The sequence below is a fragment of the Rhinichthys klamathensis genome, unplaced genomic scaffold, assembly GCF_029890125.1.
Source record: "Rhinichthys klamathensis goyatoka isolate OS25496 unplaced genomic scaffold, OSU_Roscu_1.1 h1tg000140l_1, whole genome shotgun sequence".
Taxonomy (NCBI): Eukaryota; Metazoa; Chordata; class Actinopteri; order Cypriniformes; family Leuciscidae; genus Rhinichthys; species Rhinichthys klamathensis.
In genome coordinates this window covers 1104504-1123549 of record NW_026606675.1, presented here as the reverse complement: position 1 = coordinate 1123549, position 19046 = coordinate 1104504, and the positions used below count along the sequence as shown (strand labels likewise).

The following is a 19046-nucleotide window of genomic DNA, read 5'->3' as shown; positions in this document are numbered from 1 at the left end:
ATTGCTCATACACAGAAAAAGGAATACTGCAAAAAAAACAAATATGAATAAAATAAACAAAATTCACTGTCTAGCTTCCCATTTCATATTGGCTGCCACATTTCCACCAAATTCATAATGTTTTTGGAGTGCTCCGAGAATAACTCCTAATGAAAAAGCTTATATAAATGCAAATTGCATTCTGTCCTATGGTAAACACACTCCGCAACTAAGAGTGCCATGGGTGGAGTGCCAGGAGTCTGATAGGTCACACCACCAGTGAACAAGATTTCATCCTCTTTTACCTCCTCTGAACCTTTCTTTTTCTCAATTCACCCCCTTAACAGATGGTGTGCTGCCCACCTCGCCTGTATCCCCCACCGTGTCCTGTAGCATTACGGTAACGGTGTGTATGATCATGACTGACAGCGCTGTGGGCAGGGCAATCCTCAGCTGACTCATTGAGGGATTATGATGCAAATGCTGCTCCCAGCAAGCCAATCAAACATGACCGTCACTACATACTAACACCTTCTCGAGAACAAAATAAGACATAGCATCAAAATACATTTTCTACATAAATGGTAAACATCCATTTTATGTGAAAGTAATTTTAACCAGGTGTACAGATACATGTCATTTAAATAAATATTTATCACATTTAAATAATTTGGCTAAAAGTCATGAACTATTAAAATAAGCATTTTTGTCTCTAAATGTAAAAAAAAAAAAAACTAGTGCAAATATTAAATTAGAAAAAAAAAAAACTATTGCAAAAACTATGTTTCTTCAAAAAAATTATGATAATAGTAATAACTGCAATATAATAATAATAATAATCATCATCATCATCATTATGATTATGATTGTTATTATCATTCATTTATTTATTTATGTTTGTTTGTTTGTTAATTTATTCTCAATTGATTGAATGGAGCACTTTTTTTTAGAAGTCATATATATTTTTATTACAATATTTAATAAATACATTATTCTTTTCACAGTTGAGTGTTTAAATCCTGCAGTGTAATGTATTAGATTTAGCTTATTTCTCTTTGATGAGAGTGTCACAATTAATCCCCCTTTCTCCAGTAGATGGGTAAAAAGAGTGCAAAACTTTTCTTATAATTTATTTATATTAACAGTCTCAATAACCCAGTGAGCAAAGAAAGCTGAGCTGATGCGTGTACCATAGTACAGCTCCTTTACAGCATATCTGGAATAGTAATTTTTTTTTTTTTTTTTTATACAACCTTTTTAAATGTTAGAGAGAGGATAATTTAAACCATCCAAATAAAAGCACACAAACATCAATAAATGAATAGGGATAAATCACTGAGGCTTTCAGACAAAAGGCATGGTGAATATGGTCTCGCAGCTGAGAGCGATAATGCTCAAGACTGCATAGCAGGGAGCGGGACATCTTGGAGGAGTGAAGCTTTTTGTCAAAAAGGAAGTCCCTGCAGAAGTGGAGTAGCTGATAATACCAGCCCGCTGGATGACGATAGCGCACAGAACAAAAGGAAGACTGATAATTAAAAAATGAAGAGGACAACAAAAGCAATCAGCCATGTCTTCTCATGAACAACTTATTCTCTATTATGATGCCTTCTGGGGATCCCTCCATCTGAGGCAGAAACACAGCGTCTAGACTCTGAGCTAATGTTTGTCTGTGAGCGGGGGATTCAGCCCGGTGCGGTTTCACATGCTGCATTTCCCTGCAGAGTTATATCTGTTTTCCCTCATTCTTTAGTTCCAAGTTCATTTTGCAGTACTCGTCATTAGGCACCACGGTTGACATAAATAGAATGGACATCTTTGAGTAGCAAGAGGATCTTTAACTGTAGCTGCGGGGAACACGGTACTGATGCATTGAAGACTCGGCTCCTCCTGAACTTCAGGATGTTACTTCGTTTCGGATGATTAGACATATCACACTGTTAACCAAATGTCATTATAGGGGTCCCATTTCCTTTTGTTTCTTCAACATCCTAACACTCTCACTAGCTTATTTAATTTGTCCACTCTATGTCATTGTGTTTAATTGCATTTAGATTTTTAACATGTTTGGAAATAAATGGCACGGTCTGTTGTCTTGCTTGTCTAAGACTTACTTGCATAGCATAGTTAGCATGATATGTAACCTAAATACACAATTGATGTGCCAAAAATAAACTATAAAATCAAATCAAATGTGAATTTCATATAACGAAGAAAAAGTTAAAATATTTAATAATATTAAGCTAATAGCCAAAAAGCTAAACATTAGCAAAGGTTTGGCATCTGTAAAGAATCCCAGTTCTCCTAAAGTCCCATTGGTTACAACAATATAGCAGCTGCATCTGAAATTGCATACTGTTGGCTATAGTAGGTACTATGTTTGGTGTGAAACTTACTTTGCAACTATTAAAAAAGTAGTGTTCTATATAATATGATTGTGTGTATTATGAATGAAATTTGGACACCCGCCATGTTATCAATATCATGTGACCTACAGCGTCAGTTGTGTCGATTCACCGCCATTCACAACTCCCCTCCTGTGGACTCATGGGACAGTAAGTGTCCATCGAATGCGCACTTCAGAATCTTGGTGGAATTAGTAGGTCATCCGGATAGTTTTTGCCAACTATTTTTCAAATACTATGTATTCAGACACACTGCTCTGTTGGCATACTATTTTTCACATAATATTTAAGTAGGGAAGTATTCGATTTCGGATGCAGCAAGTGTATGTAAAGAATTTACCAATGTTCAGACATACTGGTAAATCCCTCAGCAAACAGCTAATTGTATGTGGTACCATCTCAACCTCACTTCATTGACTGATCTAGAAGTTTAATTGTCTAACCACTTCAACAAACAAATCAATGGTATGACAGCACCACAGAGCCACTGTGTTTACACTCATCCTACAAATGGCTTATTTATATACCGTATCTCACAAAAGTGAGTACACCCCTCACATTTCAGCAAACATATTAGTATATCTTCTCAAGGGACAATACTATAGAAATGAAACTTGGATATATGTTAGAGTAGTCAATGTGCTGCTTGTATAGCAGTATATATTTACTGTCCTCTGAAAATAACTCAACATACAGCCATTATTGTCAAAATAGCAGGCAACAAAAGTTAGCACACCCTAAGTGAACATGTCAAAACGGTGTCCAAAGTGTCAATATTTTGTGTGAGCATTTTTGTGTATCTAGCATTGCCTTAATCCTCCTGGCCATGGAATTCACCAGAGCTGCACAGGTTGTTGCTGGGATCCTCTTCCACTGACATCATGGAGCTGCTGGATGTTAGACACACAGTGCTTCTCCACCTTCCACTTGAGGATGCCCCACAGGTGCTCAATAGGGTTCAGGTCTGGAGACATACTCCATGGCCACTCCATCACCTTCACCTTCAGCTTCCTCAGCAGGGCAGTTGTCATCTTGGCGGTGTGTTTAGGGTCGTTATCATGCCATTCGGCCCAGTTTCTGAAGGGAGCGCATCATGTTCTGCTTCAGACTGTCACAGTACATGTTAGAATCCATGTTTCCCTCAATGAAGCACAGCTCCCCAGTACCAGCCACACTCATGCAGCCCCAGACCATGATCCTACCACCATGTTCGACTGTAGGCAAGACACAATTATCTTGGTACTCCTCACCAGGGCTTCGCCACACATGCTGGACACCATCTGAGCCAAACAAGTTTATCTTAGTCTCATTAGACCACAGGACAAGGTTTCAGTAATTCATGCTCTTGGACAGGTTGCTTTCAGCAAACTGTTTGCGGGCTTTCTTGTGAGTCAGCTTCAGAAGAGGCTTCCTTCTGGGACGACGGCCATGCAAACCGACTTGTTGCAGTGTGCGGCGTATGGTCTGAGCACTGACAAGCTGACCTTCCGCAACATCTAAAGCAATGCTGGCAGCACTCATACGTCTGTTTTTTTAAGCCAGCTTCTGCAACTGACGCACAGCACAAGGACTCTACTTTTTTGATTGACCCTTGCGTCTTGGAAAACCTCTGTATGAACCTGGCCTGTTCTGTAACTCAGTTACAGGGTGTTACCAATCTTCTTATAGCCTAGGTCAACTTTGTAGAGAGCAACAATTCTAATTCTCAAATCCTTAGAGTTCTTTGCCATGAGGTGCCATGTTGAACATCCAGAGAATTGTAGTCAAAGCACAAATTGTAACTGCTCTAATACAAGATACACAAATTTGTATTGTCCTGTCAAGCAGACAAAAACATGAACATGATGAATAGGACATATGACGTTGCATGGTTAAACGACGTACAGCTATTATCACCTAGGGTGTACTCACTTTTGTTGCCAGCTATTTTGACAATAATGGCTGTATGTTGAGTTATTTTCAGAGGACAGTAAATATATACTCCTATACAAGCAGCACATTGACTACTCTAAAATGTATCCAAGTTTAATTTCTATAGTAGTGTCCCTTGAGAAGATATACTAAAATGTTTGCTGAAATGTGAGGGGTGTACTCACTTTCGTGAGATACTGTATAGTTATCTCCTCACATTAAAACTGGTGCATTTTATATATATACACCATATATATATATATATATATATATATATATATATATATATATATATATATATATATATATATATATATATATATATATATATATATATATATATATATATATATATATATACAATATATAACACACGTGTATATACAGTACACACACTTCATTTTAAAATATTCATTATGCATCATCAAATGCTAAATGATGTCAAACTCTAGCTAACTGTGATGCTAAAGGCTTTAACAGCTGCCGGGGTCTGTCCACACTGGGAGAGTCTTTGGCTCGGGCACCAAACCAGCTGCAGCGAAATCAAAAGCTCATTGTCAGGTACATTTCATACGGCCCCAGTTCTGCCTCATTCTCACAGCTAACCTCACGTCTTCTCCGGGTACTATTGTGTCAGAACGAAAATAGAATGTCATTACGGTTGTAAAGAGCAAAAAACAGCAATGTTCCATCTTCATCTGCGCCCCGCTCTCCAGCCGTGACAGTGTGAAGCAGAACTGTCCTTTGCACACAGGATGAAATAGCGAACTGGGCGGCAGAGAAAGAGCAGGGGGCACTGATAGAGCCGCTCCACCCCATTCCATTTGCCCTCCATCTCTTGCTCCCCTTCTCTCCCAACTGAGTTATGGTGATGAGGGGAGAGATTTGTTAAGCCATTTATTTGAACCTAGATAAAGAAAATCTGGCAAGCGAGTAAGAAAATGGCCTTGAACTCGACGCCAAAGTCATGACACAGAGCGCCGCAGTTTTGTCTCTCCTGTGGTAGCCACTCAATGTAGTTTTCTTTATCTTCCATTCTCCTTTAATATAATCACCAATGTTTCATTTTTTATGAGTCTAGATATCTAGATATTGCACATCATTTCTCAATATATGTGTATCCTTTTCCTTGCAACCTACAGATATTAGCAGGCCCACATAGAAACAGTGCACTCAGAAAGCTACCTAAAATTCATAAAGCTGTCCCACTGTGTGTTGGCTTATTGAATATTTCAGTTAATTTGATAATGCTTTCAGATCCCAGTAAGAGTAGCTCCATATACGCTAGTTTAAAAGTTTGGGGTAAGTAAGATTCAACCTAAAATTAAAAAAAAGGACATATTCAATTGTTCAAAAGTGTCAGTAAATACATTTATAATGTTATTTAATGAATTTATATTTCAAATAAATTCAGCAAAGAATCCCGAAAAACATGAATTACGGTTTCCAGAAAAATATATTGGGTAGCACCACTGTTTTCAACATTGATAACAATAGTTTATTGAGCACAACATCAGCATATTAAAATTATTTCTAAAGGATCATGTGACACTGAAGACTGGAGTAATGGGTACTAAAAAAAATCAGCTTTGCCATCACAATAATTAAATGTATTTTTAAAATAAATTAAAATAGAAAACAGTTATTTTAAATTATATTAAAAAAGTCTATTTTTACTGTATTTTTAGCCTGGGTCTGCATAGGAGACTTCTTTCAGAAAAATAAAAATAATACAGACCCCAAACTTTAAAACACTAAAGCACAAGTTTAAATCAGATTCCCCCACCAATTTAGCACAGAAAAGGTGCACAAAGTCTCTGTGGATTCTGTCTGGGCATACATATTATTTCATTGCAAATGAATTGTTCTAATATTGCAAGCATGAAGCTATGTTTGGGCAGTGTGCTGCGAGTTCATACGAACACACTTTCGGAAGCATTCACCTTGGAAGGGTCAGAAGCTGTGATGATCCAGGTACAGTTGGCATTGTTGTCATATTGTACTGGGAAATTTGGGGAGGTGATGATGCCATTAGGGCCACGGAGCTGACCACCACACATAGGAGCTGAAAGAAAAGAGACAAAGCATGTTGAAGCAAATTGTGCAGTTTGAATCTTCATAGAGTGAAAGAAAATCTCATCTATGAAAGTGTAAGACTGGAAAAACTGGTTGAAGAGATTGACCTGACCACTGGTCTATGAGACAAAGGACCTTGCTGGAAATCAACATTTGACTTCCCCCCTCTTCTCCTGAGACGAAAGTCCACCTTATCTACATTTCATTCTCACTTGCAGAGATCACCCATTTCATTCTCACTTGCAAACTCACACAAGAATCTATATGGTTTTAATTTGAACAACTATCATATGGTTTTTATACATGTTTGGTATTATTTGAAATGTCTCAGTGCGACTGGTACAAATGTCTCATTTCCAAATAAGTAAAACGAAAGGTAATAAGGATTTTAGATAACATACACAAAGGAGGGTGGATGGGTAAACCCTCCTGCTCTCAGAAGGTGCATGTGAACTCAATGCTAATTCCCACTGTTAGCAAATGGTACCATGTAAATCAACTTCTGCCACCAGTAAGTCTGGGAGGGTGAACACAGTAAATTTCCACTATGAACTCATGTTTACATATGAAATGAGGTCTGGCTATATAATGAAATGCAACTAGAAAATCAGGGCCTTTTCTGTATCTCAGGTGAGCCCGTGAAGCTGGGAGTCGCGAGACTCTCAGCTTCACGTAGCCTATTTCCTAATGTCGGGTTCGTCTTCTTTTTTATTCCAGAACATTTGATATTTTGAATTGATTATCTTTGAACTGATGATAAATTTACCTGACATAATAAATTGTTACATTTGATGATTCTTCTAACGGACTTTGATATTATTTCATTAGAGCTAAAAGGAATTAGTCAAACCTTCGCTTACATTTAATGATACACAGATATCATTAAAAACCTTTTCATTTTATGGAGTCGGATGAAATAACGAGAAAATACATATGAGAAATGTATTGCATTTAATCAAAATCCCTTTGCCACGCGGAAAGACATTAACACGCAGAGACCTTCTCCCGCTGATCGAATACCACCATTGGATCGATCGAGCCAGCCCTTACAAAAGATTTGAGGCTTTCGAGGGGAAAAGGAGCCGTAACAGTTCCTTAACAATAGAATAGAACTAATGTCATTGCCTTATATTGAAAGTCACTGATTATTCAAACATGGTATAAAACCAGCTACAAAAAAAAGTATCTACAGAGGAATTATTTTTTTTGGGATTAATTTGTGAAATATGTTCAGATGTAACATATTTTGGTACAGATGTGTTCCTCTCGGTCAGATACAAAAACAATATGTAGCCTACTGTAATGTTAAATATTTTAATAATTTGGACTTCAAGGTGGTTTTCAGCTCCATGAAATGTCATTATCGTCAGATAGAAAATTTAGACTGAAAATAATTATAATTTATATGTAAATAATTATATAAAATAATTTCTATGTAATCACACATGTGTTATTTTAGTTGTTATTATAGTTTTATAATTTATAATTTTTATATTTTTAGTTTTCATGTTAATTTTGGTTTAATAAATATTTTCAATGCTATTTCAGTTAAATTTATTTCATTTCTTTTTTAGTTTTAGTTATTTATTTCCAGTTAATAATTGTAATGTTTCAACCTAAAATTACTTCATTTTATTGCAAATGTAACATTTCTAAATTAGTTTAAGTTTTTCACTAATATTTATATTTTATTTCAGCTGTATTTTTATGTTTTTAATAGTATTAATTTTAGTTAACAATAATATCCTTAGCAAGTAAAAATGTCTGAAATGTTTTATCCCATGTCTAAAGAACTAGTGAAGTACATTTCAATTCCACAACATCAGTCTGAAGTGTAAACCTAAAAACAAAAGCAACAGGACCACAGACACTTTACTCACTACTCAGACCACAGAATGTACCCCAATGTTGAGTTCAACAGTCAGACTCGCAGGTCAAAACTGTTTTATTTCTAGAAATCACTTATCAAACTATAACCCACTTTCAAAGGTTGTGATTGGCTTGTGGGCCTCCAGGCTGATGAAATGTAACAAAACCTTAAATTATTAAAAAAGCACACGTATGAAGGCTTACCCCTCAGCTGCAGTCAATATTTTGAACTTGATTATTGTTAAAGTTACCAGAAATAATCTATCTTGGGTTGTTGGTTTTGATTGGACTGGCATGTGAACTGAATGTTCAGTCACCTTACCAATGACTTTTCTGTGACTTGTCTATAAGTTAAGTCTTTTGCGACACTCTCGTGGCCTCCAGGAGGACTTTAAATGCCTCCTTGAATGAAGGTACTCGATGTCTAATGAGAAAGAAGGGCACAGCCAGTGTGTTTGCACTAAATGAATGTTTCTGGAGGTCTGGGACCAGCTGGAGCTTTTAATGAGCTATGTCTGAGGTGAGCTCCTCAGGGCCTCCCCTAACACACACACACAAGTTTCCTCAAACACTTTAAGGTGGGCTGACATTAAAGAACAAAAGTCTTTGGAAAGTTAATTAACATCAGGGCCGCTTGACCCCAATTTTCACCTTCACAACATAATGTATGTCTTCTGCAAGTTTCTGCTTTAAAGTTTGGGTTTGCTAATAACACACATTCATTTATAGTTTTTTTGGTCATTCATAATTATTGAGGGATAAAAAGTTCTCAAAAAGAGAACATCAATGTTGGTTCTCTCCTCTCTGTAACACAGAGAAATGTTTGTTTGTTTTGTTTTGTTTTGTTTTAGGTTTTTACATACAGGTAAACTCCCTGCAACCATTACACCAAATGCTAAGTTGTTATTAGATTGTCACATAAAAAGTTTCTGCAAAGTTCTAGAAAGGTTAGTTAATGGTTATAAAAAATAAAACAAAAATAACCATTAGTTAAAGTTGAGTTCTATAAGTTCTTAGTAGGTTGTCTTTCAAAACAAACAAAAAAAAACTAGTGCTGTCAAACGATTAAAATATTTAATCGTGATTAATCGCATTAATGTCATAATTAACTCGCGATTAATCGCATTAATGTCATAGTTAACTCGCGATTAATCGCAATTAAATCACACATTTTTATCTATTCTAAATGTCTCTTGATTTCTTTTTGTCCCATTCTTTTTTTCCCTCATTTTAATGCTCTTATCAACATGGAAAAGTGGATCGGCTTGCTTTGTGCAAATGTTTTTATTGAAAACAACATTGACATATACTGCATGTGTTCAATTTCACACTAACATTCTCACTAATAATCAGCAAATAATCTCTCACACAATGTAAGAAAGAAATACTGACAAGGTACTGATATTGACGAGGGGGCGGAGAATGCGCATCAGCTGTGTGTGTGTGCTTGGCCATCATCATGTGGTATTTCAGACTGGACGCGCTGCGATGATGATAGCTCAGTTCACAACGACAAAACACACAGATCACTTTGGTCTTGTCAATGGAACCATTTGGAAACTTTTTAAAAGTAAACTTTCCATTCAGAATCTTATTGGCATCCATTTCGGCGTCTCGCGCTAGTCATCCACTCAAAACGTAACGTTACCCTACTATTTGGCCGGCTCGCAAGCCCAAACGAGTGTGTGCGGCGTGCCTGTTGTTTTGTTTCTGGTCTAGCTAGATCCGCTTGCGCTTTGGTTCGACGAAGCAACAAAACGTCCTTGCGCGGCGCAAGCCATTGAAATGAATAGGTTTCATAGTGCAGCGCCGCGCATGCCGCGTCCTGTTGCAAAAGCATGAGAAAAAAACTAACATTTCCAGAACTTTGCAAGGTTTTTTTTAGGGCTGTCAGTTAAACGCGTTATTAACGGCGTTAACGCAAACCCATTTTAACGGCGTTAATTTTTTTATCACGCGATTAACAGTCTTTTTGGCCTAGCAAACTTTGTAGTTTATGGTTATAAAAATAAAACTTACAATGAAAATTCTGGGATGTGGTCCCAGGGAACTTAAATGTTAGTGAAATGTATTACGTTTGTAGGGATTGAAACTCAAACTCATATTCTCCAACATACTAATCATGCTATTAGTAGAAGATATCTATTAGCAGCTGTGAAACAGTCCAGATGCATTTAAGTTGTAAGGGCAGTACTGCAAAAAGATAATCATTTCAAGTTCCCCTTGTTCAGGCTGAATTCAATCAGATTAGATTCAGCAGTTCCAAAACCCTGGATTTCTCAATGCACATTTCAAGAGTTGCAGATGTAAAGCCTATGGCAGACCAAAATGAGGGAATGAAACAGGGGAGTTTACTTTGATTTGTGAAAATAGCAGGAATTCATTCCAAAGAGTTTCTTTAAGCCACTGGAACTACAATCAACATTAAACAGCTGCTAAGACTTCAGTTTTCTACAAATACAACTCATTTGTCATGATGTGGTATATTTCAGATTCTATTAAGGTTTAAAGCTTGATTTTATTTCTAAATATTCAATAAAAAGTCACATTTGTATTTTATAGATCTCTTTGTGTGAGTCCTAGATCCTTTTAAATACTGCAAATAATGAAAAAATCCTTTCTACATGTATAGAGAAAAAGAACCTCAAGGACACACTATTATTATTGAGCGTTTTATGCTTGTATTTATGTATTTAACGACAATGATTTATGAATGCTTTTTCTGTGGCGCCATTACCAATTATTCTTATGATTCAGATTTTCCTGAAGCATGCAATTAAAAAGGGCCATTTTTGAATAATGGCCTGGCATTTAGAGTGTTAAATCAATGAAACAAGACAAATAATCATTCTCTACATTAGTTGTGAAAAGGTGCAAGTGATGAAAAAACTGGTTCCGGGGAGCAATAGCTAAATATCAACCCTTTTCACATGAGTAATGGAGCTGATAAGGGAACTTGGTCCATCTGGTGATTCCGACAGTTTCCCAATTCCAGGTCCATTTTCCCCTCTTGCCACAAGCTCACAGCGATGTGCCAAAAACTGATCGTTAAATAATCAAAAACAAAGGCAACTGGTGCAATTCATCACAAAGCTGTCCAACTAACTTTCTCCCGAAGATTGTCAAGCCTGAGGGGTCCACTGTGGCAAAGGCCATTGGTGGTGTTGGAGAAGGGATATGTAACTCTAATGAAAGACTAATAGTCCACAGCTGGCAGAGCAGCACAATAGAAAATAATCGATATGAAGGAGAAGGGAGCAGGTATAACCAAAGCTTCATGTGTGTGAGTGTGTTGGTGTAGAGCTACAGTAAGATAAGCTGTGCTAGCATCCTGTAGGACAGTCTGAATGTTTTGAATCTTAACAAAATCATTTTTTATCCTAATATAAGTAGATACCAGTATTTTTTTTCTTTGGCAATACGTTAGCGCATACTAACAAAACACACATGCATTGCATACTGTGCAGTGGGGTCCAAAAGTCTGTTATTGTTCATTTAAAGATTTAAATATAATATAAAATAAAATAAAAATAACATTTATATTAAAAATCAGCGTACACACACACCACCGTTCAAAAGTTTGGTGTCGGTAAGATTGTAAGTATTTTTTTTTATCAAATAATTTCAATTACTAAAATGTTTTTTATTTTTTATTTTTTTACATTTTTTATTGTAATTATTTATTCCTGTTATGGCAAAACTGAATTTTCAGCATCATTACCCCAGTCTTCGGTATCACATGTTTCTTCATAAATTAGTCTAATATGACGATATGGTGCTCAAAAAAACAAATACAAATCTTTTAAAACATTCTAAAAGTCTTTACTGTCACATTTTATCAATTGAATGCATCCTTGGTGAATAAATCATTTATTTAAAAAAATCTAACAAAAAAAAACCTTACTGACCCCAAATATTTGAACAGTTATTGCTGTAAGTGTGTTTATATAGTTCATATATATATTTTTAAAATTAAATTATGATAAAATATATGTTTCGGCATAAGTTTTGGACCCCATTGAGTTTTGGATCCCATAGTATATTCTCTTAAGGTACCATACCACTGACAGGCTTTAAGTGCATGTAGTTAAGATGCATGGGGTTGGTACCAGAGAACTAAATGGCAGACTCGCACTTCAATTTACGGCCTAAGGCAAAGGTGGCAGCATGGTGGACAGCATCTCTCTGGGGATGTGACAGCTGCAGCGGGAATGAAGTCCTGGGGGCTGTCCTAGCCAATCAAAGTCAGAAATTAAGTAAGGCTCAATAAAGTAATTAATCGGAGCCTGGTGAGGCTAAATAAGCTGATTACTGGCTGAGCGATACCATCTCGTCCTTCTTAGGAAATCTGCTTTAGAGATCTGTTGTCATCCTCTCCATTTCCTCTCTCTCATCTCTCGCTTTTTTTCCCTCATTGTCCTCTTTCATTGTCAGGTCATTAATCAAGGCTCTTTAACTCTGCAGAGATACACTGAGATTTCAAATAATTTAACTATTTATTAAACAAATGGCCTTAAATCTGCTTTGATAAATATGTTTGGTGTTAGTATGGCATGAGACATTATTAGAGCACATGGATAAGGTAAATTTACATGTGTTCATTTAGTACAGAGATTCTAGTTTGTTCTGATATAGTAGTGGACATTAGGAAATAAGCAATGCTAAATGTAAGTAATAAAATGCATCTTACCATATAATCATGCATGCAGTTGTGATACAAAATAAAATAAAAAGACTTACAACCTTTTAAAAGGGAGGAGATTTTTTTTATATTTATATATTTTTACGTTTAAACAATAAACTATTTTGGCTTATGTAATATTTGGGGGGGGGGGGGGGGGGGGGGGGGAAATAGCAGATGCTTTCAAAAAGCGACATACCTCTACAGATCGGCCTGTCATCACTCCATCCAACGTAACTGTCCGTCACTCGCAGGCAGGTGATGCTTTTAGACCCCTGAAGCTCGTATCCTTCATCACAAGAAAAGTGCACAGTAGCACCCCGCCTGCGAGAAGAAACTGATTATTATTTTGCAACAATAACAACCCATACATGTATAAATTATACATTATGGACATTCTGTACAGTCAGACGGCCATTATGGCAAAATAAATCCCAACAGGGTAATCAGGCCTCTGATGTGGACGTTTATTTTGTGATAATGACTGGCCGCCACACATTATCCTACTTATTACACAGCTACTAAGCAAACAAATAAATAAATAAATGGAAATGAAATATTGATATGAGTTGAAATTATTGTATTTTGTGAGAAAGAAAGTGACTGCAGAGTCCTACGAAAGACATAAAACCAGCACAGGAGATTGGTGGCCAGAGATAAAGATCAATTATGCACTTTATCAGTCATTGTACACAATTTGTTTGGCTGCAGAATGGTGCAAATGATGAATAAGATCCTATTACATTTTAAGGCTGTCCCCAACTAGTCGACTAGTAAGGTTTTTCTAAGTAGTCGTTCATTGAAGCAATTATTCATTATACGTTTCATACGTTTATGATAATAATTTAATTACTTAAATATATACTGGGAGGCATCAAAAAATGAGTTTCAGGGCTGAGAATGAATATTATATCTAACATTGCTACAATTGTTCTACATTACAGAGAAATACTATACCATAATAATGAGCTTTTCAAAAATAGCACACGCATGAAACTTGCCACAGCGACACTAGCAAAAGTAATGATTACGAACATGATGGATAAAAAAAAGAAAGGAGACTGTCTGAACATATTAATAATTTATTAATAAACTAGTCAATGTCGGCAGTAAAGCTGAAGTTGGCGATGCTTAGTCTCATCTCCACAGTGTAGAGGATGTGGGAAATGCACGTTAAGGTGAACATGTCGGTGTGCTAATTTAGCTTTAGCAAGAACACTTGGATGTGTGCCTGATATTAGCACACATTTATCTAGGTTCAAATTAATGTCAGAGCTAGCAGGCATGTAAAGTGGCTAATGTTAAGCTACTACTTGCATGTTTTAAATGATAAGCCATGTTTGATGTCGATTAATGAAAGGCGAACATTTGGATTTCCTGCCCCACATAATTCCTACATGGACCAGCTGTGTTAAGGATCTGTCCGTCAGACTGCATGCCTTCGCCAATTCCTGTGGAGGTTTTTTTTTTTTTGTTTTTTTGACTAACTGACTAATTAAAATTTGGTCGACTAATCCTCTTCTCGTTGAATAACATTTACTCTACTATTAGGGGGCAACCCTATTACATATATGGCCCTAATAAGTCTAATAAGCCTTGTAAGTCTACAACTTAACCTTTGGCAAAGAAAGAGAGGAGAACAATATCATCGATCGTTTCCCTGGATTATTTTCCAACTGTGCAAAGTGCTGATGTCAGATGACTCAAGCCCTTCACAGCAGCTCCCAACCTCTCACATGTGAGCTGTTATCTGTTCATGGCTAAATCAAATAGCATGTCAGCATAAATACCCCCTCTCTCCACCCGGCAGCAGTGGTCCTGTCTGATCTTGGTAATGGACAGCCTTTAGGAAACTGTGATGTGCGCATCCAGATGCATCGCTGTGCCACTTCCATTACCTAGCCGCTGATGAACGGGTTCTCAGGTAGCCGGAGCTAAGAACATTCCAGTAAAAAAGTTTCGATTGTCTTTCACTTCCCCGCTGCGATTGCCCTGAGAGCTAGTGAGTGTAAAACGGATTGTCCCCATTTGTCTGTGTTAGAATCCTCTAGGGTGCTGCCATTCACCCTGCGGGGGGGACGCTGACAGCCTAACTTGCACCGCAGGCCTCTCTGTAGCAGCACTGTGCCTGGAAATGACACGACTATAGCTCTGTCCCCACTCAATTAAATAGGTCCGGACCTCTGTCTCATTTTCAATCTCATTGCCTCTCTGTTCTCTTTTTCGATCATAAAAGATGGTTCACATTTCACTTTGTTACTCTTTCAGGACAGTCCTATGGTTTCCAAGTCCCCTTCATTTATGTCTTAATATATTTAATGAAACAAACTCACAATGTTTCAAGATGGACATCATATAGCTTGTTTTCTGTCATCAAAAAATCACAATTAAGTCAATAAAGTTTAAATACTTTTACTACTTTGGTTAAGACAAATGTTGCCATTTTGCCATTTCCCAACGTCTCGCATACTCCAGGTGCTTTTCTTTATCTCTAAAATGTTGTCCTGGAAATTTTGTTTTCATTTAATCAATGTTTATATATGTTTTTCCTTTGACCTCAATATCGATCAGTTAAAAGGCATAGTCCATTCAAAAATGAAAATTCTGTCATCATTTATTAACCCTCATGTCGTTCCAAACCTGCATGTCTTTCTTTCTTCTGTAGAACATAAAATAAGATATTCTGAAGAATATTGACTGCACTGCATGTTGACTTCATTGTATTTTTGTCCATACAAGTTGCCAACATATCTTCTTTAAGTTCCACAGAAGAAAGTCAGTCATACAGGTTTGGAATAGCATGACAGTGAATAAATGATTATCACATTTTCATTTTTGGATGAACTATTCCTTTAAATCTTTTGCAATATATCTTCAACTAAACCCAAATTGTTAATAACATCAATCATCCTCAAGAAAGTGACAATTTTACTTTAGTGGGAAAACAGCAGCACAAATATCAGTACGTTAGCAAACGTTTTTATAAATCATGATTCTGTGTTAGATAGATAGACAGACAGACAGACAGACAGACAGACAGACAGACAGACAGATAGACAGATAGATAGATAGATAGATAGATAGATAGATAGATAGATAGATAGATAGATAGATAGATAGATAGATAGATAGATAGATAGATAGATAGATAGATAGATCTGTTTTTGATTATACTCTATGATTGAGACTTAAAAGGCAGAAGTGAGTGTTAACTTAAATTATTATTTATTGTATGGTTTAATTAATGTTTTTCTCTTGGTTTACTTGGAAGTTTGCTAGTTAATCATTTATTTCTTTATTTGGGGGGTTAGTAGGGAGGTGGGTGCCATTTATTTTGAACTTGACTTTTTCTCCTGTTTATGTTAGCAAGGGAGCTAGCTTATTTTGCTGTACTCTTGTTTTCTTTTCTTTGAGTTTAGACTCAAATTATGTTAGAGTTAGGCTGATTATGTTTGTTGTTTTGGCAATACCCCCTTCTGAATCTGATACCCCTCTTTTTCTTTTGCCTAATTTGTAAATAAACACTACTTTCTTTAATGAAATACTATGTGGTTATTGTGAAATAATTCTGGGTCTGGAGACGGGGTGGCGTCACACTGTTGCACATTCATTTCACCACCATCCATTTTTGCTGTTGCTTTCCTCCCCTAGACCAATCAGGAAATCGTGACAGTATTGAAAAACATTCCTCTATTTCTTTACATCTCCATCTCTCACTCTTTCCTCTCTTTCTTTCTCTTTCTCTCTCTCTTTCTCTGCCCCTCTTGCTGTGACCTTTGGGAGCTCACAACCCATGTTTATGCTGATCAAATATCCTTCCTGAGCTCCGAGAATTAAAAGGCCAATGAGAAATTAAACAGGCGCCCACCTCCTGCATCTCTTGCTATTCATCATCCTGGCATTACAAACACTAAATGAACTGCACACCTCTTTCCTCTCTCCTCTGTCCTCTCAGTGGACTACTTTAATAAGTAATCCATAAACTAATTTCTCACCTGAAATCAGAGCCTTTTCTTTTGCCCCTCTCTGGGATTCCTGGATCTGGACACATGTTGTGTCCTTGAGCCACCCCCATCTGAGATACTGCAAAAGACAAAAAAAAAAAAAAAAGGTGGACAAAAGTTGGTTAAATAGTAGGCAAGGATAAGGTACAATGTCCCCCTCCACCAACTTTCATTTTCTTTATGACCATGTATGTCAAATATCAACACATGCATAGAATGATTATGCTTCTTTTATTATTTTATTTTTAGTACAGTGAAGTACTGATTGAATTTTATAGTGAAAGGTTCAAGTTAAACTCTTTGCCCCCAGTGACATGTTGCTGGTATTTTTAATATTTAATTTTTATTATACATAAGTACAAGGATACATAAGACATTTAAAACCACCAGAAATAAATAAACAACATTAAAAAACAACAGAAAGAGGCAGAGAAATTAAAATCAAGTGAGATAGGCAGTTTTGATATAGATAATAACTCCCTTTGGAGTGGACTTTGTAACTTTGCGGACCTTTTTCATGCTCAAACTGCAACATTAACATATAAAAAAAGCATAGTAGGTCCTCTTTAAAAAAACAAACAAACACAAAAAAAAAACTCTAAGAGGCTTCTTGAACCAGGTAGGAGGTCATCCAACCCCAGTAAGCAGAGCAAAATGCCCCTCTTTCACGATTTTCAATGTTGTGCGATAATAACTAAATTATCAAATTCTTCCATCAGTCTCTTTATAATATACTGAAAGAAGCATCATCATCCTGTACTTACTTTATTTAAATGCACACTATTCTTAAGGGCCACTTTCTTTCATCTTACCCTACTATTTCTGTCGGTACAGAGAAAAAAGAACAGAAAGAACTGGCCAAATTTTGTTTAAAATGCAAGGTGCTCAACATTATCATCTGGTTTCCTAAACTGTTGCATAAAAGCGGTATCACACTTCCAATTGTGCCGTTGGTCTGAACATCAGCGTGAATTTACCTTGTAAAGAGAGCAAGGCCATCTGTAAATGTATTCAACTGTCTACACAGCCTGCCCAGGAGGTTTATTGAATGAACAAAAGAATCAATCAGTCCTCCCAAGAATGCCAAGATATTTTCAGACATCATTATGCGAGTACAAAATTTTCCTTGGCATCACACAAGCTGAAGTCATCCAGCCCTGCAGGAAGTGGAAATGACACGCGGGGTCAAAGAGGTTGGCAGTAGCCTCGGCTTCTGCAATAGGTGGCTAGGAGGCTGGCGAAGATAGTGGAGGGAAAACCTGAAGTGACACATGTTGATTGGCCGAGGTGCACCTGGGTGCCGGCCCTCATGCATATTGATGTGGGACAAAAGGCCAAGCTTGTCAGCGCTGCCGTTGAGACACTGCCGGCCACGGTGACGGTATTGAGATCCCAGATGACACCCTCAATGGGCACATGAGCAGGCTGACATTTTCTAACAATGATGCAGAGGTAATAGAAATGTAAATAAAGATGGCATAACAGAAGAAAGCAGGCTGAAGAAGACTCTCAGCACACAGAGCAATTACCCCAGCCCTCGATAAGCTTTTTCTTTCTCTGTTTGCCAACAATGGAAACGGTAACTTATTTTCCCTCCCCTCTGGCCTTAGGGAGAAAAATATCTCCATTTGTTTCCAATTGACACAGCATAGAATAAAGATAACGTTAATGTTCAAGGTTGTGTGCTTGTGCCGAGCGTGAGGACACGCTGCAAGTGTGGCACTGCTTTCATCAATCCATGGATAACGGAATTTGCACATGCACACTGACACAAAAACCCTTAAAAATCATCTGGAAAAATTAAATGATATATATTGTAAGGTTTCAGAATTCAGACTTGTGCTTAATATAAACAACATACTGTAAATAGGACACATTCCTGAATCTACATTCTTATCAAAAATATATTTTTGAAAGTCTCTCATACTCAACAAGGCTGCATTTTTATCACAAATACAATATAAAAATGATACTATTCTGAAATATTATTACAGTTTAAAATTAAGCCATTTATTCCTGTGATAGCTAAACTGAATGTTCAGTTCTAGTCTTCAGTGTCACATGATGTGTGACACAAAATTATTCTAACATGTTTATTTGGTGCATTGGAGCATGTATTTC

General features: G+C 36.8%; 1 protein-coding gene across 1 annotated transcript in view; it reads right to left on the bottom strand.

Moving 5' to 3' along the window:
* The window catches only part of csmd2 (CUB and Sushi multiple domains 2), a 334540-nt gene that overhangs the window by 137487 nt on the left and 178007 nt on the right, over window positions 1–19046 (bottom strand). The window contains exons 8-10 of the mRNA XM_056257596.1: window positions 16917–17004; window positions 13121–13245; window positions 6239–6360 (exon numbers count right to left, since the gene is read on the bottom strand). Coding sequence (XP_056113571.1) covers window positions 6239–6360; window positions 13121–13245; window positions 16917–17004 — 335 coding nt within the window. The remainder of the gene's footprint in view (window positions 1–6238; window positions 6361–13120; window positions 13246–16916; window positions 17005–19046) is intronic.